This window comes from Agelaius phoeniceus, chromosome 4 (genome assembly GCF_051311805.1).
Source record: "Agelaius phoeniceus isolate bAgePho1 chromosome 4, bAgePho1.hap1, whole genome shotgun sequence".
NCBI lineage: Eukaryota > Metazoa > Chordata > Aves > Passeriformes > Icteridae > Agelaius > Agelaius phoeniceus.
Genome location: NC_135268.1, coordinates 12,026,899 through 12,052,445, shown reverse-complemented (window position 1 = coordinate 12,052,445; position 25,547 = coordinate 12,026,899). Strand labels below are relative to the sequence as shown.

The window sequence follows — 25,547 nt, the reverse complement described above, 5'->3', positions numbered from 1 at the left end:
ATTTTGTTTTTGAAGAGGAAGCAAAATGTGGTGGAACTGAATCAGATCCCTGTGAGGGCATTTGAAAGAGGCTCTCATGGAGACTCAGCAGAGCTGTGTGAACAGTCTTGAGTGAGTCCTTCAATCTGAGGCTGTTTGCAGATTTGGGTTTTTTGCCAAGCAGGACCTCACCTAAGCATCAGCACAGCTCATGGAATAGAGGTGTCTAACAGAAACTCAAAGATTTGTCCTAGCTTTTAGCTCTGGCTAAATAAGGCTGGGCAGCTGCTTTGGAATTTGCTTTTCTTTGACCCACATTTGTCTTTTTAATTCAAGTAACCAGATGTGAGACAAAATTTGAATCCTTCTTGTGTTGTCAAACACGTTGTGGGATATCTCTGTTCAAGGCTGCTTTGTACTTCCACATCCCTAGATCTTCCCTCATGGAGAGCTGTTTTGACAGAGGGATGGTTGGGATTTTTGTGTGAACAGTCAATCAGACTTGCACTGCTGGAGCCTCAGTTTTACTCCCTTGATTTGGCTTTAATCCAGGCCACCAATCTCATCACTAAGAAGGAATTACTGACGACAGATCCTGACACAGATGACAAACAGCTGATCTATGAGATAACAACTGGTCCCAGAAATGGTCATGTGGAGAACAAGCTGAAGCCAGGGACAGCTGTGACCACCTTTACACAGGGTATGGAGCTGGGCTGTGCCCTGCTGCTTTTTTTTCCATCAGTTGATTCAGTTTGTTAAAATAAGGAAAAAAAAGATGTGAGGGGAGAAAGCCAAGGGGCAGCATGTTGAAAATAAGCATTGAACTTTGCTGTCAGTTGCAGAAATCCTACAATTTCTTAGAGACAACAACCTGTGTCCCGTAGGTTGTCCCAGGTTCTCCAGGCTTGTTAGAGCTGGAGATGTGACTTGGGACAGTAAAGAGGGGTTGCAGATCTTGCAAGTGCATCTGATCATCACAGTCTGGCAGAGGTCTAGCTGTGCAGAGTCAGCCCTGTGGGGGAAGCTCACTCTTGCAGGGCTGAGGGAAGGGGAGCTGAGGGGGTAACTGCTTCCTGTGCCACTGGGATCCCCAGTCCCAGCAGATCCACACTGCTCATCCACAAAGCTGCCTTTGGATTCCTGTGTTGACTCACTGGCTGTTCCCTCCTGGCAGAGGATGTGAACCAGGGCCTCATTCGGTACATGATGCACGAGAAGAAGGTTCAGGAGACCACTGACAGCTTCCAGTTCCTGGTGAAGGACAGCAAACCCAACGTGGTCAGCGGCAATGTCTTCCACATCCAGTGGTCCCTCCTCAGCTTTACTCACTCCAGGTAAGTGCCATGAGGGTCACAGCACTTGCCTGGCAGCTGGGCTCTTACCTGAGCTCCCTACAGTGTGGGAAGGAAATCCTGCCAGTGAGGAGAGAGCCCTGCCAGGCTGAACCACGGAGTAACTGCCCGGTTATTGCCGTGCCTCGGATTTTCCACGGAGCCTCACCCTCAGTATCACACAAACATGCAGGGTTTGCTCCCCAGCCTGTTCCTCGTGTGTGCTTGATCCCTTTCCAGCTACAAGGTCAGGGAGAGTGCTGGCTCCGTGAGCGTCACCGTGAGGCGGCTGGGGAACCTCAACCAGTACAGCATCGTCCTGTGCCGCACCGAGCAGGGAACGGCCGCTGCTGGATCAGGATCACGGCCTGGAGAGCAGGACTACATGGAGTACGCGGGGCAGGTGGGTGGCACACAGCAAAGGGATGGCCTCACCATGCCTGCCACCAAGCCTGGAGCAAAGAATGGGTGGGAAGTGACCAAAACACCAAGGAGGGTGTGTTCTATTAGTAAAGTCAGGTGGGTTGTTTGCTGTTGGAAGAGGGAACAACTCAGGGCAGGGTGAGACAGGAAGGACGGGGAGCTCCAAGCGGCACTCCAAGGACAGCAGCCATCTTGCTGCCTTGTAGGTACAGTTTGAAGAGAGGGAGGACACCAAGGCCTGCACCATTGCCATCCACGACGACGACGTGTTCGAGGGCACAGAGAGCTTTTCCGTGGAGCTCAGCATGCCAGCCTACGCCCTGCTGGGCAACGTCACCCGTGCCACCGTCACCATTGCCGACCCCGAGGACGAGCCCACGCTGCAGTTCGACAGGAGCACCTTCCACGTCAGCGAGAGCGCCGGCTTCCTCTCAGCTCCTGTGCAAAGGAAAGGTGGGTTGGGCCGTGCTGAGCCCCGTGGGAGGGACACGTGCAGAGGGGGAACCCCTGGGCTTTGCCTGCTTATGGTTTTGGGGCCTTCTCCAATGTTTTGGAAGAGGTTCTGCGGCACAATGCAATGGCAAGCAACGCATGGGGCAGCGTTGTTTATTTTTTTAACCTTTCCTGTCTCTGCTGTTAAAGCCTCTTGGGTTTGGATTTGTTTCAGCTCCCGGCATGAGCAGGAGCAAATCTTTGTATTTGTTTGCTGCTTCTCTGTCAGCTAGACAGTGCTTTATGTGGGCTGTGTGCTCTTTAATAGGCAAGTGCCACCTCTCGGCTTCCTAAGTGTGGGTTAGGAGCTTGCCTGGAAGTCACATCTAACCCAGCTGCTATCCAAGTTCAGCATTTCATTCCTCATCCTCTTTTCCAAATGCTGCTTTATTATTTAAGTGAAAGGTGTCTCCACCAAGTAGATTTAAAGTATTTCCACTATGGATTTTTCCTGTTGCTTCATAGGGGATGCCAGCAGCACTGTGTCTGCCATCTGCTACACCATCCCCAAATCAGCCAGGGGCAGCAGCCTTTACATGCTGGAATCTGGCTCCGACTTCAAGTCCCGGGGCCTGTCGGATGAGAGCCGCCTTGTGTTGGGGCCGGGTGTCACCGTGGTCACCTGTGATGTCACTCTGATCGATGACAGCGAGTATGAAGAGGAGGAGGAGTTTGAGGTGGTGCTGGCCGACGCCTCGGACAACGCGCGCCTTGGCAGCCGGGCTTCGGCCAACGTGGTCATTGCCGGTCCCAATGACGCCTCCACGGTGTCCCTGGGGAATGCCACCTTTACTGTCAGCGAGGCTGCAGGTGAGGAGCAGGGGGCTGTGTTGGGATGCTCCCTGTAGAAGTTTTCACCATGAAGAGGTGTCAGAAAGAGCAATTCAGGGCACAGCAGAACTGCAAAGATGTGCTGCAGAGGGGCTCTGTGCTTCCCTCTGCGCCAAGGGGGAGGCTGGGGGCAGGAGCAGTGCTGAAGGGAAAGGGGTGGGCTTTTGGAATGTGGCTGCTCTCTCAGTTTGTTCTCTCTCATGTGCATCTGGTGCTGCAGGACACATTGAGATCCCAGTCCTGCGGCAGGGACCCGACCTCTCCACTCCCACGTCGGTGTGGTGTGCCACTCGGACATCAGACCCGCCATCGGCCAGCCCAGGAGTCGATTATGTGCCCAGCTCCAGGAAAATAGAATTCAGGCCAGGCAAGACAGAAGAGGTGAGGAGCCACTTGGACTCCTGCTGAGTCTGCTTTGCCTGGCGACACCTGTCTTGTGTTTCCGTGCATATCTGCCATTTGTTTTGAAAATCGTCTCAGGGCCACTTGAGAACTGTAAATGATTCTGCTAGGCACAGATTCTCCATGCCCTCAGCACTCCAGTCTGGAGAGATTTGGTCATGCCACCTCTTCCAGGGCAAGGATGGCTGCCTGTTCTCTAAAATGATAGGCTGAGTTTATGTAGAACATTCTTTACATTGATTAATGGACTCAGAAAACATAATGACATAATGGCTTTACACTAGACTTCCAAATGTGAGTGCTGGGAAGGATGAAAGCTTTGTACGTCTAACAGCAGGAATTCCACTTTCCTCCCAGTTCTGCCCCCTGACAATCCTGGATGATGCTCAGTACCCAGTGATAGAAGGGCTGGAGACATTTGTTGTTTACCTCAGCTCCCCCCACGGAGCCGAGCTGGCAAAGCCCTTCCAAGCCATCGTGGCCATCAATGACATCTTCCAGGACGGTAAGTCATCCCTGGCAGCTGTGACTGCTCCCTCCTGGCCCCTTGGCTCCCTGTGCATCCCCAGCACTGCTTGGCTCTGTTTCTGCCCCCCTGCAGTGCCCAGCATGCAGTTCACCAAGGACACCTACACGGCCAGGGAGAAGGAGGGCACCCTGCACATCCCCATCTTCCGCGCGGGGGACCTGAGCTACGAGTCCTCCGTCAGGTGCTACACCCGGAGCCTGACAGCGCAGGTCATGGAGGACTTCACCGAGAGGAGGGATGCAGAGGAGTCTCGTATCACCTTCCTCAAAGGGGAGAAGGTGAGCTGCACCTGCCTCCTGGGGGAGTGAAGAACCAGTGCTGGGAGAGGTTCACATCTTCTCCTCGGCCCTCTCTCACCAGAGGGAGCTGGCAGACTGGTCCAGGCTGGTTTCAGATGATGCAAATTCTTGTCCTGGCAACGTGACCCACTCTGAAGGGGTTGGGTGTTCCAGGATGGAACTGGTTAAATTGTGAAATGCAAGTCTGATACATCAGGAGGACCCAGGATTGTTGTACAGAGAGCTGTGGATTTGTGGAAGGAGATGCTTTTGCTGCTGTGTCTCATCATGTGACAGTGTGGTTGGTCCACACTGAAGGAGCAGCCCTAAAAATGGAAGGGATTCTTCCAGGATGGACAGCACTCCAATGTGCAGCCCTAGATAGGGAAGTACAGCCTGGCCTTTATGTGGCTTTATCAGATTTACCAGAGTTTGCTGCTTTCTCCTCTTCACTTGGCTTTAGGTGAAGAACTGCAGTGTTCACATCAGTGATGACTCTGCCTTCGAACCAGAAGAGCAGTTCCAGGTCTATCTGGGGAGCCCCCTTGGAAACCACTGGAGTGGAGCTAGGATTGGGAAGATGGATGTGGCAACCATAACTGTCACCAACGACGAAGATGGTGAGTGAGGCTGCTCAGCAAGAGTGGCTGGGGGGTCCCAGTGAGTCAGCACAGCCCCATCAATGTGGATGCCTTCGGTGCCATGGTCACAGCCCTGTGTGCAGGTCACTGCTGTGCACTGGGCTGGGCTGAAGGGAGAGGCTGGACAGGAGTGCTTGGACCCCCCAACTCTCCTATTTCCCATTCCCCTGCAGCTGGAGTTGCTGTGCTTCCCTTGGGAGATGTTCCTCTCCCTCCACAGCAGCACAGCCTGGAGAGATCTGTGGGGGAGAAGAGGGATGCCAGGCTGGATCACCAGCACGTGGCAGGGATTTGGGGATGTGTGGGAGGCAAGGATGGGAGAATCATTTGCCATTCTCTGTAGCCCAACACCCTCCTTAGGTTTTACCCTAAGTCACACCCAAGCCTTTTTGGCCCCCGCTTTGAGGAGCTCCTTGCCCTGAAGGTGTGTGGAGAAGCCTGAAGGGAGCCAGGGGTGCAAATCCGGGGCTTTTCCCTCCCTGCTGTGCCTGCAGCCCCCACCATCGAGTTCGAGGAGGCGGCGTACCAGGTGCGGGAGCCGGCGGGCCCCGAGGGCGTGGCGGTGCTGAGCATCCCGGTGGTGCGCAGGGGCGACCGCAACCGCACCTCCCGGGTGCGCTGCAGCACCCGTGACGGCTCGGCGCAGGCCGGCGTGGATTACTACCCCAAGAGCCGCATGCTCAAGTTCAGCCCAGGTAAAGGGGCCTCGAGGGGAGGGTTAGAGATGGGGGCGTGGCCAGAACGCCCAGGGGATGTGGGAAAAGCCACTTGTCGCAGGAATTTTAGGTGATGTGTTAAACGAAGGGTGATGGGACCAGAGGAAGGAGCACTGGCACCTGGCAGAGTGAAGTCCTCCTCGGGGAATGTAGGGCTGTGAACACCTCAGACCATGTTGCTGGACCCTCACTAAACAGCTCTGCACACCAGTCTGAGGGAGAGGAGGGGTGGGAATGTGCTTTGCATCCCAGGTTTTTCCTTCAGACAGCTAATACAAGACAGTCATTATTAATCCTCAGTCGGCATCTGCCAGTAAATCTATCACCAGATCGATTGGATCAGTTGTCATAGCTGGAGTTTTATGTTGATAGTAGACTCCTCTGGGTAAATTATTAGCAGCAATGAGTGGAAATAAAATTTATAATGTGCATTTTATCATAATGTCTCTGTGGTCACAGCCTGGAGCAGCTGTGCAGGGCTCAGATGAGAACTTGAGAGCAGTCTCTGGTGATGAATCAACTTCCCTCTGTTTCTCTTGCACTCGCTCCCCCAGGTGTGGCCCACATCATGTTCAAGGTGGAGATCATGTCCAACGAGGACCGGGAATGGCACGAGTCCTTTTCTCTGGTGCTGGGCCCAGATGATCCAGTGGAAGCAGTCCTGGGAGACATCAGCACTGCCACAGTGACTATTTTGGATCAGGAGGCAGCAGGGAGCCTGATTCTCCCAGCACCTCCCGTGGTGAGTGGATGTGATTTAGTGCCCTGCAAGTACAGATTGGAAACCGCAGTGGGATTTTGGAAATAAAATGTAGAGCTGCAGTGACAACATGGGAGGGAAGGATGGCATTTTCCACCCTCTCCCTCAGCCCCTCTTGCCTCCACACAGGTTGTCACCCTGGCTGACTATGACCGCGTGGAAGAAGTGACCAAGGAGGGCGCTAGGAAATCCCCCTCCCCAGGCTACCCCCTGGTCTGTGTGACTCCCTGTGACCCTCACTTCCCCAAGTACGCCCTGATGAGGGAGCGCTGTGCTGAGGCTGGCATCAACCAGTCCTCCATCCAGTTCAGCTGGGAAGTGGCCGCCCCCATGGATGGGAATGGAGCCCGGTCGCCTTTCGAGACCATCACAGACAACACCCCCTTCACCAGCGTCAACCACAGGGTACACAGACATTCCAGACTAAAGTCTCCTTGGATCTGAGGCCTGGAGGTTTGGGTTTTCTAAACACTGTTTTCCCTTAGCCTGCTGGAAGCACCAGTGGTTTCCCCCTCCTTGTTCCCTCAGGTGCTGGACAGCATCTACTTTAGCCGGCGGTTCCACGTGCGCTGCGTGGCCAAGGCTGTGGACAGGGCTGGCCACGTGGGGACCCCCCTGAGGAGCAGCGCCGTCACCATAGGCACAGACAGTGCCATCTGCCACACGCCCGTGGTGGCAGGGACAGCCCGAGGGTTCCAGGCACAGTCCTTCATTGCCACACTCAAGTACCTGGACGTGAAGCACAAGGAGCATCCCAACAGGTATGAGGCTGGAGAAAGGGGAGTGCAGCCCTTCCCCAGCCCCCCTGGGCTTACAGGGGTGCCCGGGCTCACAAGCACGATGTGCGTGTATAAAACCACATCCCTCCAGCAGCATGGGCTGCTCAGGTTCCTGCTCCCACTCTCTGCTCACAGCCTGCCCAGCTGAGGGGGTGCCCTTCCCCTCAGCAGCGGGGAGCTGGGGGGACACAGCTTAAGGCTGTGCTGCTGTGGGGATCCTGTGCCTGCCAGGCTGCTCTGTTCTGCTGTCTCACGTGCTGCTTGTTCCAGGATCCACATCTCGGTGCAGATCCCCCACCAGGATGGGATGCTGCCCCTGATCTCCACACTGCCGCTGCACAACCTTCATTTCCTGCTCTCCGAGTCCATCTACAGGCACCAGCACGTCTGCTCCAACCTGGTCACTGCCAGGGACCTCAGAGGCATCTCAGGTAACCTTCAAAGCCAGCCTTTGCTTCCTGAAGATGGAAGCCTGGAAAGAAATCAGAGAAGGGGTCTTTGTCTTCCTCTGGCTCTCTTGACATGATGTAAATAGCAATGAATCTTCCTGGTCTCACAGCAGTGACCAGAGGTGCCCCATTGGAGATGGGATTCCAGGCATGGGAACATTTGGGGTTGTAGGTTCATGTTGAGCTAGTGATTTTCTGCTTTGTAAATCGTTTTTGTGATATCCTCCCAGTAAGAGAGGGGTCTGCAGGGCTGGATCACTGTGTCTGGATCACTGAGGTCTCCCATGAGGCAACAAAATCTATTCACTGCTGAAAGAAATGTCAGGGCTGAAAAGAACAGGCAGTTTGTGTCTTTGACACTCCAGGGAATGAAGTCCATGCTAGATCCAGGCAGGATCTTGTACTTCATTCTGATAATTCCATACTGAGCCCATTCCTCTTTTCTTAAAGGTTAACTTCAGCCTTGAATCAGTCGGTCCCTAAGTTTGATTTTTAAGATGCTTGCCCCATTCCTGTAACAGTTTCCCCTGTGAAGACCTGAGTGTGTCCTCCAGGATAAGGAAGGGAGAGGAGCTCTGGTGATTCAAGAGTGAAGCAAGCATGTGGCCTGGGACAGTTTAAAGTCGGGAGGGGGCATTGTCCTGGTTTGTGTCCTTCAGAGGCAGGGTTCCTGGCCGAGGTGGCCCCGGAGAGCTCGGTGCTGGGCCCGGGCTATGACCGGCCCTACCAGCTGGACCCTGCAGTGAGGGAGCCCCGGAGCATCCAGCTGTACCAGCACCTCAACCTCAAGAGCTGCATCTGGACCTTCGACGCCTATTACGACATGACCGAGTTAATCGATGTCTGTGGAGGCTCTGTCACTGCTGACTTCCAGGTGAGAGGTCCATCCCCAGCTCTCCCACCTATCCCAGATCTCAGTTCTCAGGCACAGCTCTGCCTTGCACTTGAGTGTAGCTGCTGCTCTGCTCTGTACAGGTGGAGTCTGGCTTTCCCCCCCCCCATCACCTGGAAGAGAACAGTGGCTGTGTGCATTTATTTCATTTATTTTCCTAGGAGTATCACAGGTTTTATTTTTTTAATATTCAGAGCACCAGGAAAATATTTGTTTTTTTAATGTATAGCCATACTGGAAATATAAAACATTCTCAGCTGGGCTCTCTTTTATAATTTTGGCTGTTTTCTCAGCCAATAGAAATGAACCAAGGACAGAGCAGAGGCAGCTCAGTCCATGCTCCACAACAGAGCGAGGCCATGGGATATTTTAACTCATTTCCTAATTAACAGTCTGGCAGACCAAAACCCAGGAATGTTCCTCCATAAATGAGTGGCTTCCACTATGTGAGGTGTCTCACCGCCCTCTTGTGGCTACATTATCCATGTGCAGCCAACTCCACCTCCCCTAAGCTCAGGCATTAAATTCCCAGGCACATTGCTAGGACCAGTATCATCTCTTTTGATTCCTGCCAGCCTGGACTACTTCATTAAGTTTCCTTTTATAGCTCCAATTGTTTGCACAAGCCCAGAGAAGCTACTTGGCCTGAACAACTACCCGGTGGAGCATGTGGAGCCTGGCACCAGCCAGGCTGGAACATCTCCCTGAATTCTCCAGGGCCTGCAAAGTGCAGCTGCACTCTGCAGATAATAAATGGAGAGCTCTGGGAGGCCTGAGCAAGCAGAATTGCTGATTTTTAATTTCCAGCCTTGGAAATTGGGGGGTTTTGAGGTGAAATTGCACCTAGAGCTCCTCTGTCCCATGGTCCCAGCAAGCCTCAGCACTGCCCCTGAATTAAAACTCAGGTTTGTCTGAGGTAAAGAATACCCAGAGTCACCTCTGACCTCCCCTGAAGGTGCCTAACCCCCTTTTTGGGGTTTTATTGCCAGGTGAGGGACTCTGCCCAGTCCTTCCTGACAGTCCACGTGCCTCTGTACGTGTCCTACATCTACGTGACGGCGCCGAGGGGCTGGGCTTCCCTGGAGCACCACACGGAGATGGAGTTCTCCTTCTTCTACGACACCGTGCTCTGGAGGACAGGTGAGCTTGGGGCACTCCAAGGGCTGTGGAATAAGTGGCTCCTTCATGTTTCCCCTTAGCTCCTGCACTGCCACCAGCATCCTGAGGGAGTGGACACTTGGATATTCCTTCCTTTATGCCTGCGGGGGGCTTAGGCAGCTGGGGGGGAGGAAGGAAGTGTGCAGCTGGCCCAGTGGAGGATGATGCCAAGGAAACCCTGCCTTTGGGAGGTCTCCCAGAGCTCTTGGGGCTGGCAGAGCCCAGCTGAGCAGCGAGCGTGGCCCCACTGTGCTTGCAGGGATCCAGACGGACAGCGTGCTCTCGGCCCGGCTGCAGATCATCCGCATCTACATCCGTGATGACGGCCGCCTCGTCATCGAGTTCAGGACACAGGCCAAGTTCAGAGGTGAGGGCGCTGATCCTGGCAGGGACACACAGTAGGGTCACACACAGCTCTGCTCTGGCACCACAGGCAGCAGAGCAAGTCCCTGTCCCTGCCAGGAGCCCCTCTGTGCTGACAACATGGGACCTCTGTGCCCTGTCACCTCCTTGTCCCCCCCCAGGGCTGTTTGTCATGGAGCACCACAGCCTGCCAGATGTCAGGTCCTCCTTGATGACTCCAGAGCACCTGGGAGGGATCGAGTTTGACCTGCAGCTGCTGTGGAGTGCTCAGACTTTTGACTCTCCCTACCAGCTCTGGAGAGCAACCAGCTCCTACAACAGGTGAGGGCTGGGGGTCCAGTCCCCTTCAGCAGCTTCCCACAGCACCAGGCTCTCCCTGGCACCCCTCCAGCAGCCACTGCAGTAGTGTGGAATGCTTAGGAGCTTGGCCAGAGCTTGGAACACTGTTCTACTGAGAGGAAAATCAGCTCAGCCTCTTGTAAAGGAATTTTTCCAGCAATGAAGCCTGTGGACAGGCTGATCCCAGAGGTGACGTTGCATTTCAGAAGGTCACGTTTGTCCCTCAGGGACTGCTGGATGACATTGCCGGGGCAAGAGAGAGCTGCTGCCCTGGGCGAAGAGCTCAGAGCTCTGCTTGGTGACTGCTCCTGTCTGTTCCCAGGAAGGATTACTCTGGAGAATACACTATCCTGCTGATCCCCTGCACGGTGCAGCCCACGCAGCCATGGACAGAGCCTGGAGACAAGCCCCTGCCCTGCACAGCTCACGCTCCTGAGCGGTAAGGAGGCCCCGGCCACAGGGCAGCAGGGCAGGGCCAGCCCCTTTGGGCTGCACAAACCTCATCTCCCCTTTCTTTCCTTCCTTGTCCCAATTCCAGGTTTTTGATCCCGATTGCTTTCCAGCAGACAAACCGCCCGGTTCCAGTTGTTTACTCCCTGAACACAGAGTTTCAGCTCTGCAACAACGAGAAGGTTTTTCTCATGGACCCCACCAAATCAGAAATATCTCTGGCAGAAATGGATTACAAAGGGGCTTTTTCCAAGGGTAGGATTTACCTCTCCTCTTCTGCTTGTTCCCACTGTTTTTCCCTGCACAGCTTCCATTTCCTGGAGAGGAAAGGGCAAAACCCAGATGTGGCTTTGCCTCTTCCACAGCATTTTGAGCATCTTACAGCCCTGTAAAACAACAACATGCTCTGGCACCTTGTTTTGCCACTCGCACCCCCCCAAAGCCCTTCCCAAACAACCCAAACCCTTCTCAGCACAGACTCACCTGTGGTCTGGCACACTTGGCTCTGGCAGTGTTCCCCTGGCTGGGGGCTTCCACCTGCCCCACTTTGTTCCCAGGGCAAATCCTGTATGGGCGTGTGCTCTGGCACCCGGAGCAGAACCTGAATGCGGCGTACAGGCTGCAGCTGGAGAAGGTCTACCTGTGCACGGGCAGGGATGGCTACGTGCCCTTCTTCGACCCCACGGGCACCGTCTACAACGAGGGGCCCCAGTATGGCTGCATCCAGCCCAACAAGTACCTGAAGCACCGATTCCTGCTCCTGGTGAGTGCTCTGCTCCTGCTTCCCCTCTGGGATTTCCTCTGGCAGCAAGCAGATCCTGACTGCAGAGGGATGAGGAAAGGAGCTCACTGGATGTTTTGTACTGCTGGTGCAAAGTGTGAACACAGGACTGGTTTTTCCCCACCCTTTGTCCATGAGTGTCCCTTAATCTGTGCCTGCATGTAGGTGTGGAGATGGAGCATTTGTATTAGAACCCTTACGCAGGTAGTGCCCTGCCTTCCAGCCTCTTTTGGGAAAGCACACAGGATCCCTCAGGACACTTCTCTGCCTTCCAGGACCGAAACCAGCCGGAAGTGACGGATAAGTATTTCCACGATGTGCCTTTTGACGCCCACTTTGCTTCCGAGCTGTCTGAGTTCCACTCAGTCAGCAGCATGCCTGGAGTTGATGGATTCACTCTCAAGGTGGATGCTCTCTACAAGGTATGTACCCAGTGCTTTTGGTAGCCCAACACTGACTTGTCTGTCCAGGACCTCCCAAACACTTGGTGAATTGCAAGCTCTGGGCCCTCAGAATTCAACTCTGACACAGGAAATGGAGATTTGGATATTATTCTGGTGATTTTATTTTTTTTCCTGAAGCATTAATGAAAAAGCTCTTTAAAAGCATGTTATTCATTTTCCTGAATAAATTACTGCCTCTGGCAAAGGCTGGACACCCCACTAGGTGGTCAGTGTTACTGCTTAGAAGAACCCACTGAGATGACTTTGTCAGACACAGGACACAAAACACACCAGCTCTTTAACAGAATCACTTGATTCTGTTAACTCGACAGATGTTAATGACATCTCTCCATGCCTTCTCTTTGGGAAAGGTGGAAGCTGGGCACCAGTGGTACCTCCAGGTGATCTACGTGATCGGCCCAGAGGGCACGGCCGGGCCCCGTGTGCAGCGCTCCCTGGCTCGCCGCTGGCAGCGCAGCCGCAGGGACCTGCCCGAGGTCCTGGATGACTCCCTCATCTACGACAACGAGGGCGACCAGCTGAAGAACGGCACCAACATGAAGTCGCTGCTCTTGGAGAGGGAGGAAGCTGCCACTGCAGCCTCCTTGTCCCAAGCGGGCGCCTCCCTGGGTAGCGCCTTCGCCGCCCTCACCCTGCTGCTGCTGGTGCTGTCCGGAATTTGCCTCCTGGCCAGGGAGTGCCGCAAGCTGCGGAGGAAGCGGGAGGCTGCCGGGGGCGCTCCTGAGGAGCACCCCTTGAACACCAAGGTGGAGCTGCCTCGGGGCGGCCCGCAGGCCGTGGGCAGCCGGTGTTGCACCGTCAGGAACGTTCATCCCCCGCGGGACTACGGCGGCGGCTGCCAGGGGCACGGCAGGAAGGTGAAGCAGGTGAACTTGGAAGTCAAAGTCCATAGCAATTTGCACGACGGCACGGAAGTTTAATGGAGCACACGCGTTGGGAAAAGCTTTTTATAAACTGTAAAATAAAGATAACCCCAAACTGAAAAGCCACGTGGGTTTTTTTTAGTCTGCTGAGGAGGAGCAGCTGTCAATTCCCGCTGCTCCTGTCCTAGCGACTTTGCCGCATGGCATCGCTGTCCTCTCTCGGTGCTGCTCCAGCTCTCCCCGGCGCTGGGCAGCGTGGGGAAATAATCCCTCACCCCCGGCATGTGGGAGCTCTCACCCAGTCTCTGCGTCCTCTGGAAGAGAGTAAAGCTGAAATAAAAACTTCAACCCGGGTGCCCAGGCTGTCCTGTCCTCTGCCACCCCTACGGTCCCGCTCATTCCCCTGGGGTGTGGCGGGAGCCCCTCGGAGCTGCAGCGCCGGGGAAGGGAAGGAGGGAGTCACGGGCTTCTCTGGCCCGGGGGCGCCGCAGTCTCGGGGGCGGCCTCGGGGAGCACCGGGCCGGGAGAGCTCCGGGGTGCGGTGCCGTCCCTGCCCCGCACCGCCCTCTGTGTCCGCCAGAGGGCGCTCTGCGGGGTCCCGCCCCACACGGCGGCTCCGCGCCCGCACCGGGGAACGGCCGCGATCCCGCACCCGGCAGCGCCCCGTGCCCGCGGCCATCCCGGGCCCGATCCAGATCCCGATGCCGCCTCGATTCTCCCGACGAGGGAGAGGCGGCACAGCCCGAGACCCCTCGGCAGACCCCGGCAGCTCCATCCCGGCTCCGGCTGTGGGCTCCATCGTCCGCTTACGGTCGACCTCGTCCCGGCATCGTAGCAGGAGCGGGCATCGAGTCCAGGCTGGGCTTTGCCCAGTCCTCAGCCCACTCTCAAGCCCAGTCCGGCCGAGAGCCGCAACCCTCCCGCCGGGGCAGAGGCAGCCCCGCCCCGCGAGCGGGCACCGGCAGGACTCGGTCTCACAGCCCCGTCCCCAGTCGCGGCCCCGCCGCAGCGCTCCGGGCTCCGAGCGGTCCCCGCTACACGGGGCCGGGGCTCACATAGCGCCGAGCGAGGGTCCCGGGACAGCGGTACGGGGGGGCGGGGGCCACAGAGTGCGGGCACGGGATGCTCCAGCGGGACCGCGACGGCGGCCGGAGGTCCGGATGCCGAGCACTGCTGGGGTCTGCCGAGGTCCCGGGCGGTGCCGCCTCTCCTCCGTCGGGAGGATGGAGGCGGCAGCGGGCCCGGGATCGGTTTCGGGCCCGGGATGGCCGCGGGCACGGGGCGCTGCCGGGTGCGTGGCCGCGGGACAGCGGTGCGGGGGGCAGGGCTGGCACAGGTGTGGGGGCGGGGCCGGACGGCACAGGGGGCGGGACTAGTTTGGGTGTGCAGGGCGCGCCCAGCTCAGGTACGCGGGGCCCCAGGGCGGCTGCGCGGGGCGGGGCCGAGGTGATTTAGACCCCAGAAATCGCCTCGACCGGCATTTACTCCCTCAGAGCACGGGGCAGACGGGAGTTCCCTGTGCGGGCTCCCCTTCAGTCCCTCTCTCTACTCCTCCTTCCTTCTCCGCCTATTCCCTTTCTTTCTCCCCCTTCCCTCTCACCCTGAAACGCTCCTTTCCTCTCCTCCCAAACCCGACCCCCCCCCCCCCCCCCACTCCTTCCCGTCCAGTCCCTTCCCCGCTACTCCTTTCTATTCCTCCTCTCTCTACCGTCCCTCTTCTCCCACCTTGGCCTTTCCCTTCCTCTCCCGCTTCCCTCCTCACTCTGACCCCTCTCCCTCCCCGTCCTCACCACCCCCATCTCTTCTGTCTCCCCATCCTCCCCTCTCCTTCTTTCCTCGCAGCCGCGGGGCTTGGGGTGCCGGGCAATAATAAAGCCCTGAGGGCCGGAGGCTGGCACCCCTGCCCTCGCTGGGACCCCCACACGGGGCCGGACCCGCTCTCAAGGTGCCCCCATTGCAGTCCGACACACCGCCGGGGCTCCGGCTTTCCCAACATCACACAGGGAGGTGGGTCTTGGCGTGGGGGGTCCGAATTACAGAGGCCCCCTCAATAGAGGGAGTCACGGGGGAGGGGGGATTAGGAGGCGCCCCCTCTGGAGGAAGGGGTCCCTGGGGGGGAGGTCGGGAAGGGCCCCCTCCAAAGGAGGGAGTCGAAGGGAGGGAGCAGAGCCTGAGGGGTAACTCCCCCTCCAGGCCCCGCCCCCTCCCCCGGACCGGGGCCCAGGGGGAGGGACGGGGGCGGGTAGGGGGGAAGCAGAGGGGGGCAGGTCATTGCAGCGTGAGCCCACATTAAAAAAAAAAGGGGGGAATGGAGAACGAGACTAGGGGAATGGAGGGGTAGGTGGAGAGAGGTCGGGGTGTGCAGGGCAGCAGGGGACAGAGCTGGGGGGAAGGCAGGGTGGAGAAAGGAGCAGGACTGAGGGCGGGTGGGGAGCGACTGGGGGTGGGGGGGGAAAGGAAACAGGAAAAGGGGGCAGGGGGGAGTCTGGTCAGGGAGGGAAGGAAGAGCATGAGGAGTAGGGTAGGGGAATAGAGGGGGGGGGGCGGGGGGGCGGCCATAGGGGAGGAGGGAGGGGAATTCTGACAGGGGGAGGAAGAGACAAATAAAAGCAAATCTAAGGGGAAAAGATATACAAAAGAAAAGAAACGCAGAAGAAACATAGAGAAAAAGAGGTATAGGGCCCCGGCCGGCAGTAACCTCCCTTATCCAACGCTGAGGAGCAAATGGCGCCACCAGCTCATCCCCGCGCCTTAAATCCCCCAATGCCCCGCCCCGCGCAGCCGCACTGGGGTCCTTCACGCGTGTGCAGGCCCCGCCCCTCACACCTGTGCCGGCCCCGCCGCCGGGGCCCCGCCTCTCCCCCGCCCGCCCATAAATCCCGGCGGATCCACACCTGTCCCGCTTTCTGTGGGGGGTGCTCATCTTGGGATGCGGCGGGAGCGTCGGTCTGAGTGCTGTGCGGAGATCCGATCGGGGGCTGCTGCTGGTACTGCGTAGGGTCCAAGGCGCTCAGGTCGGACCGGGATCTAGGCCCGGGGATTTGGGCTCTGATTTTGTTGGTATTTCCTGTGGGAGCTGGGCCGAGCCGTTTCTTCCTTGGTGAGCCGAGTATGGGTGCTGGGGCCGGAGGATTGAGGGGGGACTGGGATCGGGACCGGTATCGCCGCGGTCGGGATGAGCTACTCCGGGACAGGTGCTGCTATTCCGGCTGCAGCCAGTGCAGGGCTGGCTCCCGCTGGCGCTCCAGGCATGCTCTGGCGGTAAGGAACCGGTGCTGTGCCACTGCAATGCCCGCCAGGAGGACGACGCTTCCCGGGATCAGCCTCTGGATCGCGGCTGGAAGTGGGAAGGACACGGAAACCGCCTGTACCAGCCCCGGGACCCCATCGGCATCGCCGCTCACTCAGCGACACCGCCTGCCCCGCGGGGCGCCCCCTGGCGGACACAGCGCCACCCCGCAGCCCCCCCGGCCCGGTAACGCCACGAGCACCGCGCTCCCCTACGAGCCACAGCGCCCGCAGCCCCTGCTCCGTGTCCGCACCCCCGGGGGCTGCAGTGCCCCGGCCGAGAGCAGCCGCTCTGGGACGGCCGCTGGGGCCGAGGTGTTGCTGCTCCTGCTCTGATTGTGCCTGGTATGGGACTGGAGCCCCAGGGAAACACAGGGGAAAAACCCCCAGTGTTAAAAAACCAGTGGAAACTAATTGTTCTTTATTTCCAGAGCCATGAGGATCATTGAGTTAAATGCTGAGAAGTGACTGGCCCAGCTGCACATGGAACATGGAATTCTGGCCTTCTCAGCACCCTACTCCAAACACCTGAGCCAATCCCAGGGTTGTTCCAAAGGTCCTGTGTGGGATGGGAATGACTGCTGCCAGTAAGAGAACTCCTCTACAAATGCAGCTCCTTCCCTTCTGCTAATGCTGCTTTACACACCAGCCCCTGCAATGGCTGTAGGGTAGAACTGGCTGGCACTCAACGTGTCAGCACCAAACTCTTCCCCATAACCCTGCTTTTTCTGCCCTTTCCAGGATTTACCCAGCAGCTGTAAATGTGCTCCCACAATGTCCCATTGTTTCCCCAGGAACAAGACAACTCCTGAGGGTCACCTTACTCTGTGGCAGGGGCTGTTTCCTGCAGGTGAGTGTTGCCAGGTCAAAACGATGATGGCTGCTGAGGCCAGGGTTGTTTTTCTGGCCCAGAGGCCTCGGTGTCTCCTGCTTGCTGCCAGCAATGCTCCATGGTGTTCCCTCAGTGTGTTCCAGCTGGCTGGGAGTGCAGGGCAGGAGGAGGCCAGAAGCTCCTGAAAGGCAAGCAGCACCTCGTGTCTTTGGGATCTGCAGGGGAGGAGCTGTGCCTGCACCGTGGCTCCTTGGCCAGGGGCTGCTCTGACCAGGCACGTGGAAATGCTTCAGCCTGGACAGAGACCACCAACAGCCCAGAAGGACCCCAAGGAGCAGCTGGCATTACTGGGAATGGAGGCAAGGGCTGTTTGCAGAGGGGCTCACACAGCAATTCCTGGTTCAGAGCTCCCACACAGCTGCCAGCTATGTCCCAGCCACCCCAAATCCCTTCCCTCCTCCCCAGCCTGAGGCCATCATCCATCAGCAGCATTAAAGCCAAGGCAGTCTTCCCCCACAGATATTAAATCCCAGGCAGTAGCCCTCAGAGATACCTGAAAATCAGTGGGATGGAGTTTGGAGTTTTCCAGGGATCCAGCTGGAAGTGCAGATGTCATGGAAAGCTTTCACAGGTAGGTCCCACTGAAGGTGTGCTGAAGACAGAGATGCACATCCCTTTCCTGAGAGAAAAGAATTTGTGGAGGCCACTGCTAAGGCTCTGAAAGGAGCTGAGCTTCTGCAGGGAGAGATGTCCCCACCTGGGCACAGGGGCTGCCTCAGCACAGGCTGGGAGCACATCTGGCCACTGCCTTCTCCTGCTTTAAAACACCAACTGCATCTTCTCCATCCTGGAGCTCAGGGGGGTGAAATCAGCTCCATTCCAGGCAGCTCTGTCCAGTGAGCCCAGGGACACCATTGGGGTGAGGGTTCTAAATAGCCAGTTCTATGGAATAGAACCCTGTCCTTGTCCCTGTGCTGCTGAGCCTCCTTGGAAGCTCTGCTGGCTCCTGACACAGCTGCTGTCCAAGGCAGCAGCTCTGCATGGGAATACCCACACTCCATGGGGCACTGTGGGGTTACTGCAGTGGGAATGGAGCAGGGAAGTTGGGGCTATGGGTATAATTCATCAGATCTAGCACAGCTGACAGGGAACCCCAAATCTGGGCACCACACAGAGAACAATCTTTGTCCTGCCCTGTCAGCTCAAACCCCTGGGCTGGGAAGTTTTGTGAATAGAATGTATGGAATTATACAAACCACAGCAAGTGGCATCAGCCAGAGGGACAATCCAGGTCCCAGACAATTCCTCCACAATCCACTATGGGGGAAAACACCCTGTGCCTGCCAGGAGCTCTGACTCTGCTTTTCCTACCAGCTCCTGAGCAGTGTCAGGGCCACCATGAGAACTTTAAAATCCAAATAAACTCCATATCCCACACAGTGAATAATCCAAATAAAGAAATGCATTCTTGTCATCAAAGCTCAAAACTGTGTCAGGAGTTCTGACAACAAGTTAATGGGATTCCCAGGAATCTCATTAATGCTCTTGGTTTCATTTTTATGTATTTTTAATCTCTCAGTGGGCAGCCTGTACAACTTATCCTGAGATTTAGAGGCTGAGCAGGGCTAGCTTTGGATTGACCTTCACCTCTGGCCCCAACCTGTGCAAACACACCTTGTGCCAGGCTGGGTGAACTCATCACCTCAGCTTTTCCCTCCTAAATATCCCCTACTTCTCTCTCTGGAGATTAACTCCCATTTTGCCCCAAACCATCCACTCCTCACCTCCATGGGGCCTCCAAGTGTCCATTCTGTTCCTCACAGGTGCCCTGGTGACACCATGTTGGTCCCTTTGCCTTTCTCCAGCCTGAGGCTGCTCCTCTGCTCGCTCTCTCCAGCCTCATCCCACAGGGATCCTCTTCTCCCTTCCCTGCTGGCTGCTGCCAAGGAAGGAGGACACAGTGAGTCTCCAGTGCTGACCCCTTAGCCCTGGAGAGTCCTGGCTGTGGGCCTGAGGGGCCTTGGATTTCCCAGGGAAATTGTCTGCTGGTCTCCCTTCAATTACCTCAGCAATTCCCTCAAAAATGCCAGCTCACTCCCCCTGACATCCCCTCACATTTTCCTACACAAACAGTTCTTGTATCCCCTCTAGATTACACCAGGTTTTCAGCTACATGAATGGCATCATCTATGCCCACTGCTCGTTATTCACCCAACCAAAATCAAGAGCAAATGTTGGTTAGGCTTTAATAACAACTTAAAATAACTTTAGAGCAAAATAAAACACCTTTTTCTTCTGCTTTTTGGGTTTTTTTTTCTCCTTCAGCTGCTGGACTTACCTCTGAGGATGTGTGCTGAGCTCTGGGTGGAGGGGACTGTCAGGCTGAATGGCTGTGAGTTTGTGTTCTTCTCACTGGGGCATCAGCAATTCCCCCAGTCCCTTTTCCCAGGCTGTTCCATGTGGCTGTGGTCAGGCTGTGGCAGCACAGGCAGATGCAGCTCTCAGCACTCCCTGCTCCAAACACAACTCTGGCCTCCACTGCAATCTGTCTTGCTGGGAGGTTTTCTCCTAGAGAAATCCAAGAATTGCTCATGGCAATTTGGAGAATGAATTTCCACAAAGGGAAGTAAGGAATAAAATCCTGCTCTAGGAGCCCTTGGGATCTGCAGGGCTGGTTAGGGAAGGGGACATTCACTCCCTGCAGTGCACACCCACCCACCTGCAGCACCCAGCCCAGCCTGCCAGCTGGGCTCTGCCAGCCCCTCTCTGAGCACCCTCCCTGTGCTGCTCCCTCTCAGTGCCTTTGGCAATCCAACCCTGAGCCTGAGCAGCCCAAAGCTCTGTCTGGCAGCCCAGGGACAAAGGGACACTCCCAGGGATGAGGCACATTCCCAGCAAACGCTCCCAACAGAGCACAGAGGCACCCCTGGAGCTCCTGTGTGGGGCTGGCAGGAGGGCACAGCCCCCAGCTGGGCTGGCAGTGGCAGTGACAGCAGCAAAGTGCCACGGTCTGATGGCACAACACAGACACCAAGGCCAGCAATGCCCATGGGAGGTGCACAATTAATTCTGCTCCCTGTGCTGCCCCATCCCAGCAGGAAAGCTCCAGGGGGGGTGGAAACTCCTCTCCCTTCCCCCCAGCCCCAGATAAGCACTCCTCAGTTTCAAACACCCAGTTCTCACCTCCAGCCTGCTCCCGGGGCTGCTGCCACATTCCTGACAAGGTGCCAAAGGCCACTTGGGACAGGGCTCCCTCTGTGTCTTAGGGCTTGGGGATGGCAGGGACCAGGGTGCTCCATCAAGGACAGCCTGAAACCAGAGCAGATGTCCCAGGGTTAGCAATGGGCTGGGGACAGGAGTTCTGAAACCCAGAGTTCTGAAAACAGCCCCCAAAATGTTCTATGATCGTACCCTTAAAATGGCTCCAAAGGGCAGCAGCTCCGGTGCCAGACCAGTACCTGCACGATTCCCTGTGCCAGCCCTGGCTCACTGAAAAACAAAACAAATCAACCATCACCCAGGCCTTGTTTGCAGAATTCCTGATCCAAACCCTCACCTTTCCTGCCCAGCACTGAGGGAAATCTGACACAGCATTAATAAGTGACCTTTGCTGAAAGCAGCCATCATCACAGTCCTCCAGCCTTGGCAAGATTTTGCAGTGAATGGACCTAAGTTCTAATCCTGAACCTAAATTTCTGTCAGTTTTTGTTAGAAAGACACTGAACAGTAAATCATGCAACAGAATTGAAAAATTGCACAAGGAATAACAAGGCCCAGAGCAAACCCAACCACCCCCATCACTGCTCCACCCCAATGTTGGGAGAAATGCTGATATCATTTCTAAATACTCCCCTTCCCTCCCACTCAGTCCTTCACTGCACATCCCTGGAGAGGATTGACTCCATCTTTTGTTGCCAACAGCACCTCTCCAGCCCAAAGCCCACTTCTCACAGACACAAACTAAGCAAGCCTAAGGCATTGTTCCCAGCAGCAGATGCAATTCCTGAACTCCCTTTCCCCTGGATTCTAAGCACTTGCAGGAAACTCACCTCAGCCCAGAGACTGTTCTGCTTTCCCAGAGGGAAATACAGCCTGATGGGCCACAGCTCTGGCACCACATTGCCCTTGTTCCTGCTGACCTGGAAAGCCACAGGTAAACCCAGTCCCTCAGAGCCCATCCCTGGGCACCAGGAGAGCTGGAGCTGTTCCCAGATGCCAGGGCCCTGCAGGGCTGTGCTGACACGAGCACAGGCTGACCCCTGTGCCCAGCACCATCCCTCATTCTCCTCCCATTGCTCCCAAATCCTCCCAGCCCTGCCCCTGCATTTGTGCCAGGGCCATGCCTGCCCCCAGCCCGAGCAGAGGCTGTCACCCAGCCCTGCACCGGCTGCCAGCCCTGGCAGAGCTGGGAATGCACTGAGAGCTCCCGAACCCCCAGAGCAGTCCTTGGGTGCACAGATAATGCCCAACCTGCCCCTCAGGGCACAGCCAACACCACAACTCCAGCATCCCCAGGGAACTCTGGCATTTGTCTCTTCACCTCTGCCCTTCTCCAGCAGACACAGCTGGGGCTGGGCTGTCAGCAATGGCATTCCCATGGCAGTTAATCCCAGCAGAGAGGAAAAGAGGAGCCCTGTGTCCCTCCGGCTCACCCCACAGCATGGGCAGGACCAGAGCCCTCCAGTGCAGACCCTCGGTGCTGAGGCCTCTTGCCTTTGGCTGCTTAAACACCAAAGCTTTTGGCAAAGGTGGGAGGAGTTTGATGATTTTTCCTGCCCTGAAAGAGAGGAAAAAAAGAAAATTAAATCCACTGTGGAAGTCAAAGGATCCCAGCTCTCATACTTCTGCTCTGATTGCTCACTATGGGGTTTTATCCATGAGAGGTGACACCAATTCAAACATAAACGTGTCCTTTTCCAGCACTTTTATTCCTGACTATTTCAGACATTGAAAGGATGCTCATTTTTCTTATTGCATTCTTCCGCCGATCTGACACCTAAGTGATGGAAATTCAGAGTTTGGCCGTGGCCACCACCTTCTGGTAGGAAATGTTATCATATTATCCCAAATAGTCACAGAACAAAACAAATAAAGGCATTTTAAATCCTAAGCTTATGAAGTGGAAGTGCAGATGAGATCAAATGCACAAATTCAGGTAAGATATGGACTGTAATCACTGTTTCTGTGGTTAATGGCTTCGTGTTCGAACCTGGGTGACCCCCCCCCCTCCTCTGTCACCTGTGTGTCCTTGCTGTGCTTCCTTGAGTGTCCCAGAATACCTTGGAAGAGATTCTTCCCCTGCTCCTGCCTGTATTTGTCAGAAATGGTTCATTTAGACAGCACAGCACTCACAAAGAACCAGCCCCACAGGAGTCACAGCACCATTGCACTCACCCTGAAATCCTGGCCTGTTGGATCAGTGGAAGAAATGTGGCACTCAATCTGAGTGATCAGCAAGTCTCGAACTTTATTGAAAGTTCACACATATTTATATTGGTGTTAATGAAGTTCATACATATTGCAAAGCTGAGCTCATTATTGGTTAATTACTCATCGATCAACCACGCCTACTTCTGTATTCTTATGGTTATTTTGTTACTACTTCTACATTCTTGTGGTTATTCTACTGAAACTATCCTCATATTTTTGGCAAAAGATCCTCTCCTCTATCCTATTGTTGCACCAAGGGCACAATGTCCTTGCCCATCATTGGACACTGACTGCTGACTCCTAGACTTGTCTCCTTCTAGCTTGACCAGTGGTATCATGTCTACGTGACCTTTTTCAGCTAGCCAACTGTCCACAAAGCTCTCCACACTTCCCCCCTTTTTCTGTTGAACAAGCATGGTCTGATTAAATGCAGCAGATATCATCTTTTGCACCATGTTCTGTAGGCACATGCAAAAGCATGGCAAAATTAACACTACTAACAAAGCTATAATGCCCACTATAATGCTGACCTTAACAATAGAGCATAACCATGATCCCAGGCCTAAAGATTTGAGCCATTCATCAATACCAAAACCCGATTCTACCTGTAAGTTTCCAGTTAACCTCTGCAAGTCAGAGAGTTGGGAGTGGATGGATTGTGAATGGTAAGAAAGGTTCATGCAACACATGCCCTCAAATTCTTCACAACCATGGCCTTGTGCAAGTAAAAGAAAATCAGTTGCAGCTCTATTTTGAAGCGTTGCATGGCGAATAGAATCAACATCAAGCAAAAGACTAGAAAGTGCCAAAGAGGTGGCATTGGCTTGCTTAGCCAGCCAACATCCCAACTTGTTTAAAATGGCATGAGCTGCTGATATCCCTTGGAGCCAAGAAAGATGCTGCAACTATGGCCTCTGGGCACCAGAATTTTACATCATCCCTGCAGTCTGCAGCAAATGCATGAGCCATTCGTTTATTTCGATGATGGCGGCAGCTCATGTTCAGTATCATGGACGTGTTAGGTGTAAGTAGAGACAGCCGTCCAATTGTACACGGTCCCCCGTGCAGCACTGATGGTGTACCGGCCCAAGCACGGTCCCCACATATCAGGAAGTAGCCTGCTGGCAATTGAATAGGGTCATTTGATGAGATTGCCATTTTCTTTGTGGTATAATTGCACCAAGCTGTTGCATTTTGGTAGACAGCCATGCTGGAGGTTACAATAGTGGAATGGTTCTTGGCTGGCAGCTGGCTTCTATGGTTGAAATTAAGACATGCGTCTGCCATCACTGAACCTAACAGCTCCAATTCTTGGGGCTCCTGTGGTGCTATGGGAAAAAAGGAAACCCATTGGTCTCAATTATCTACACTTGCCCTGGCATTGTTGACTCTACAGGTGGGTACATGTGAGGGGCATGGCCAGGGATCTGCTGGTAACCCAACCAAACAGGTTGTAAATGGATTACCGGGAGAAGATAATGACAGGCAAATAGCCTCCTGGTTAGTTAAGTTTGCCAGGGTGACCCAGATGTTAGTCTTGGGCTGAAGTGGGGCCCATACTTGAAGGGCTTCCACTCCTCCAGCAATGTCTGTACTGTCTATTAAGAGGGTGAAGATTAGTAAAACAGCAGCATAAGTTTGCCACGTCACCCTGATCTTCTCTGGCACTGCTTTTTAATAACAAAGATAGGGGTATTCCATGGACTTGTTGACAACTGTAAATGACCTTGCTTATATTGGTCGTGTACTAGTATATGAACTTGTTCCAGACTTTCCCTTTTTAACGGCCATTGCTTAACCCACACTGGAACGTCCGTGGTCCAAGTTAATGGGATTGGGAAAGTCCATGCAATGGCCATTAGCCTAAAGGGTGCTCATTTGTCAGCACTACTCCCATTTGAGTCAAAATATCCCAACCAATGAGGCACTGCACAGTAGGGGGCAAAGGTACAATTGAGAAAACGCTCCACAAAGTTTTTCCATCAATAGTTACGGATAACATGGGTGATTTTCTTGCAGGCGTTAGGCCTCCAACCCCGGTAACTGTCACTGTGGTTGGCTGTAATGGCCAGTTGTGGGGCCAGAAATCTGGACTAACAATGCTGGAGTCCGTGCCAGTATCTAATAAACTTTCCAAGGTTTGCCTCCCACCCCGATACTCCATTATTACAGTGCACTTTGGTCGATCATTCAGGTTCATTGTTAATAGAGTGAGTCCTCCAGTGGAACCAAAGCCTCGTTCCCCTCTCGACTGTGATTGACGAGGGGGTAAAGTTTTAGCCATTTGTTCCAAAGGAACCAATTGAGCTATCCTTTGTCCTTTCTCGATTTGTATAGGTGGAAAAAGAGTATGTACCATGACACAAATCTCCCCCGTATAATTAGCGTCTATTACCCCGGCTAAAACAAATAATCCCATTATGGTAGCCAATGAATGACCCAGAAGTAAAGCTCCCATAGGTAATCCATCAATGATGATTGGTCCCATTATTCCAGTCGGAACCTTTTCCGGTTGGGTTGTCATCAATGTTACTGCTACTGAGGCTGCCATGTCCAGCCCAAGGCTCCCGGTGGTGGCTGGTTGAAGGGAAGCTGTGCTGAGGTGTTGACAGCAGCTACTTGTGTCTGGGCATGGCGACTGGTGGACGCGCTGGCCTTCCCCTTTTCTGAGTGGCGTCGGCAAGCTCCGGTGTTGTGGGTGTCCAAGCAACAATTTTGGCACCAGACGCTGGCTGCTTGACAAGCCCATCGCGTATGTCCTAGACCTCCACACCGGTAACATTTGAATCGGCCAGGAGATGGAGCCTGTGGAGTATTTATTGCCGCTGCTTGTAGGAGTGCAAGAGCAGCTAACACCTGACTCTGTGAGGCTGCTGCTTGTTTTTGTAATCCTACTCCTAACTCCTTAATAGCTTCTACTAACATCGCTTGATTTCCTATGGGCACATTTGCCAATCGTTCTAAAGCTTCTTCTATAGACCAATTAGCTCCTAGGGTATTTAATACGTTCTTTGTAGCCTGATTACTGTTCTGGAGTGCGCATTGTTTCCACAAAGTACCCTTCATGAAATCAG

General features: G+C 54.9%; 1 protein-coding gene and 2 long non-coding RNA genes across 9 annotated transcripts in view; 2 read left to right on the top strand and 1 right to left on the bottom strand.

Moving 5' to 3' along the window:
* FRAS1 (Fraser extracellular matrix complex subunit 1) overlaps positions 1-13,045 on the top strand; it is a 106,029-nt gene extending 92,984 nt beyond the window's left edge. Inside the window, exons 51-73 of one of the 2 annotated variants that reach the window (XM_077176820.1) lie at positions 532-682; positions 1,157-1,316; positions 1,554-1,716; positions 1,943-2,189; positions 2,694-3,038; positions 3,280-3,440; positions 3,819-3,966; positions 4,063-4,268; positions 4,732-4,888; positions 5,404-5,604; positions 6,180-6,367; positions 6,515-6,790; positions 6,914-7,146; positions 7,435-7,595; positions 8,273-8,487; positions 9,495-9,645; positions 9,923-10,030; positions 10,188-10,347; positions 10,688-10,804; positions 10,904-11,070; positions 11,373-11,578; positions 11,872-12,018; positions 12,411-13,045. In XM_077176820.1, the coding sequence (XP_077032935.1) occupies positions 532-682; positions 1,157-1,316; positions 1,554-1,716; positions 1,943-2,189; positions 2,694-3,038; positions 3,280-3,440; positions 3,819-3,966; positions 4,063-4,268; positions 4,732-4,888; positions 5,404-5,604; positions 6,180-6,367; positions 6,515-6,790; positions 6,914-7,146; positions 7,435-7,595; positions 8,273-8,487; positions 9,495-9,645; positions 9,923-10,030; positions 10,188-10,347; positions 10,688-10,804; positions 10,904-11,070; positions 11,373-11,578; positions 11,872-12,018; positions 12,411-12,980 (4,638 nt within the window). In that variant the 3' untranslated portion in view covers positions 12,981-13,045. Of the gene's footprint in view, positions 1-531; positions 683-1,156; positions 1,317-1,553; positions 1,717-1,942; positions 2,190-2,693; positions 3,039-3,279; positions 3,441-3,818; positions 3,967-4,062; positions 4,269-4,731; positions 4,889-5,403; positions 5,605-6,179; positions 6,368-6,514; positions 6,791-6,913; positions 7,147-7,434; positions 7,596-8,272; positions 8,488-9,494; positions 9,646-9,922; positions 10,031-10,187; positions 10,348-10,687; positions 10,805-10,903; positions 11,071-11,372; positions 11,579-11,871; positions 12,019-12,410 lie in introns of those variants that run through there. The other variant, XR_013181943.1, reaches the window with a different exon arrangement.
* A 2,839-nt stretch (positions 13,046-15,884) lies between these two features.
* LOC129120550 (uncharacterized) lies at positions 15,885-19,339 on the top strand. Of its 3 annotated transcripts, XR_013181948.1 has the most exons (6): positions 15,885-16,023; positions 16,223-16,556; positions 16,643-16,798; positions 17,006-17,061; positions 17,177-17,674; positions 18,867-19,339. It is a non-coding gene; the product is annotated as an uncharacterized LOC129120550 (long non-coding RNA). The 3 variants fall into 3 exon arrangements; XR_013181949.1 differs by lacking the exon at positions 16,223-16,556 and having other exon boundaries at positions 15,889-16,023; XR_013181947.1 differs by lacking the exon at positions 15,885-16,023 and having other exon boundaries at positions 16,346-16,556; positions 18,623-19,339.
* LOC129120549 (uncharacterized) lies at positions 16,779-22,016 on the bottom strand. 4 transcript variants are annotated; one of them, XR_008534278.2, is made up of 7 exons: positions 21,696-22,016; positions 20,455-20,532; positions 20,227-20,352; positions 19,382-19,611; positions 18,828-18,982; positions 17,597-17,722; positions 16,779-17,224 (listed from the first exon to the last, which is right to left on the bottom strand). It is a non-coding gene; the product is annotated as an uncharacterized LOC129120549 (long non-coding RNA). The 4 variants fall into 4 exon arrangements; XR_013181944.1 differs by lacking the exon at positions 16,779-17,224 and having other exon boundaries at positions 17,588-17,722; positions 21,093-22,016; XR_013181945.1 differs by lacking the exons at positions 16,779-17,224; positions 20,227-20,352 and having other exon boundaries at positions 17,588-17,722; positions 21,093-22,016.
* Between the last annotated feature and the right edge of the window lie 3,531 nt (positions 22,017-25,547).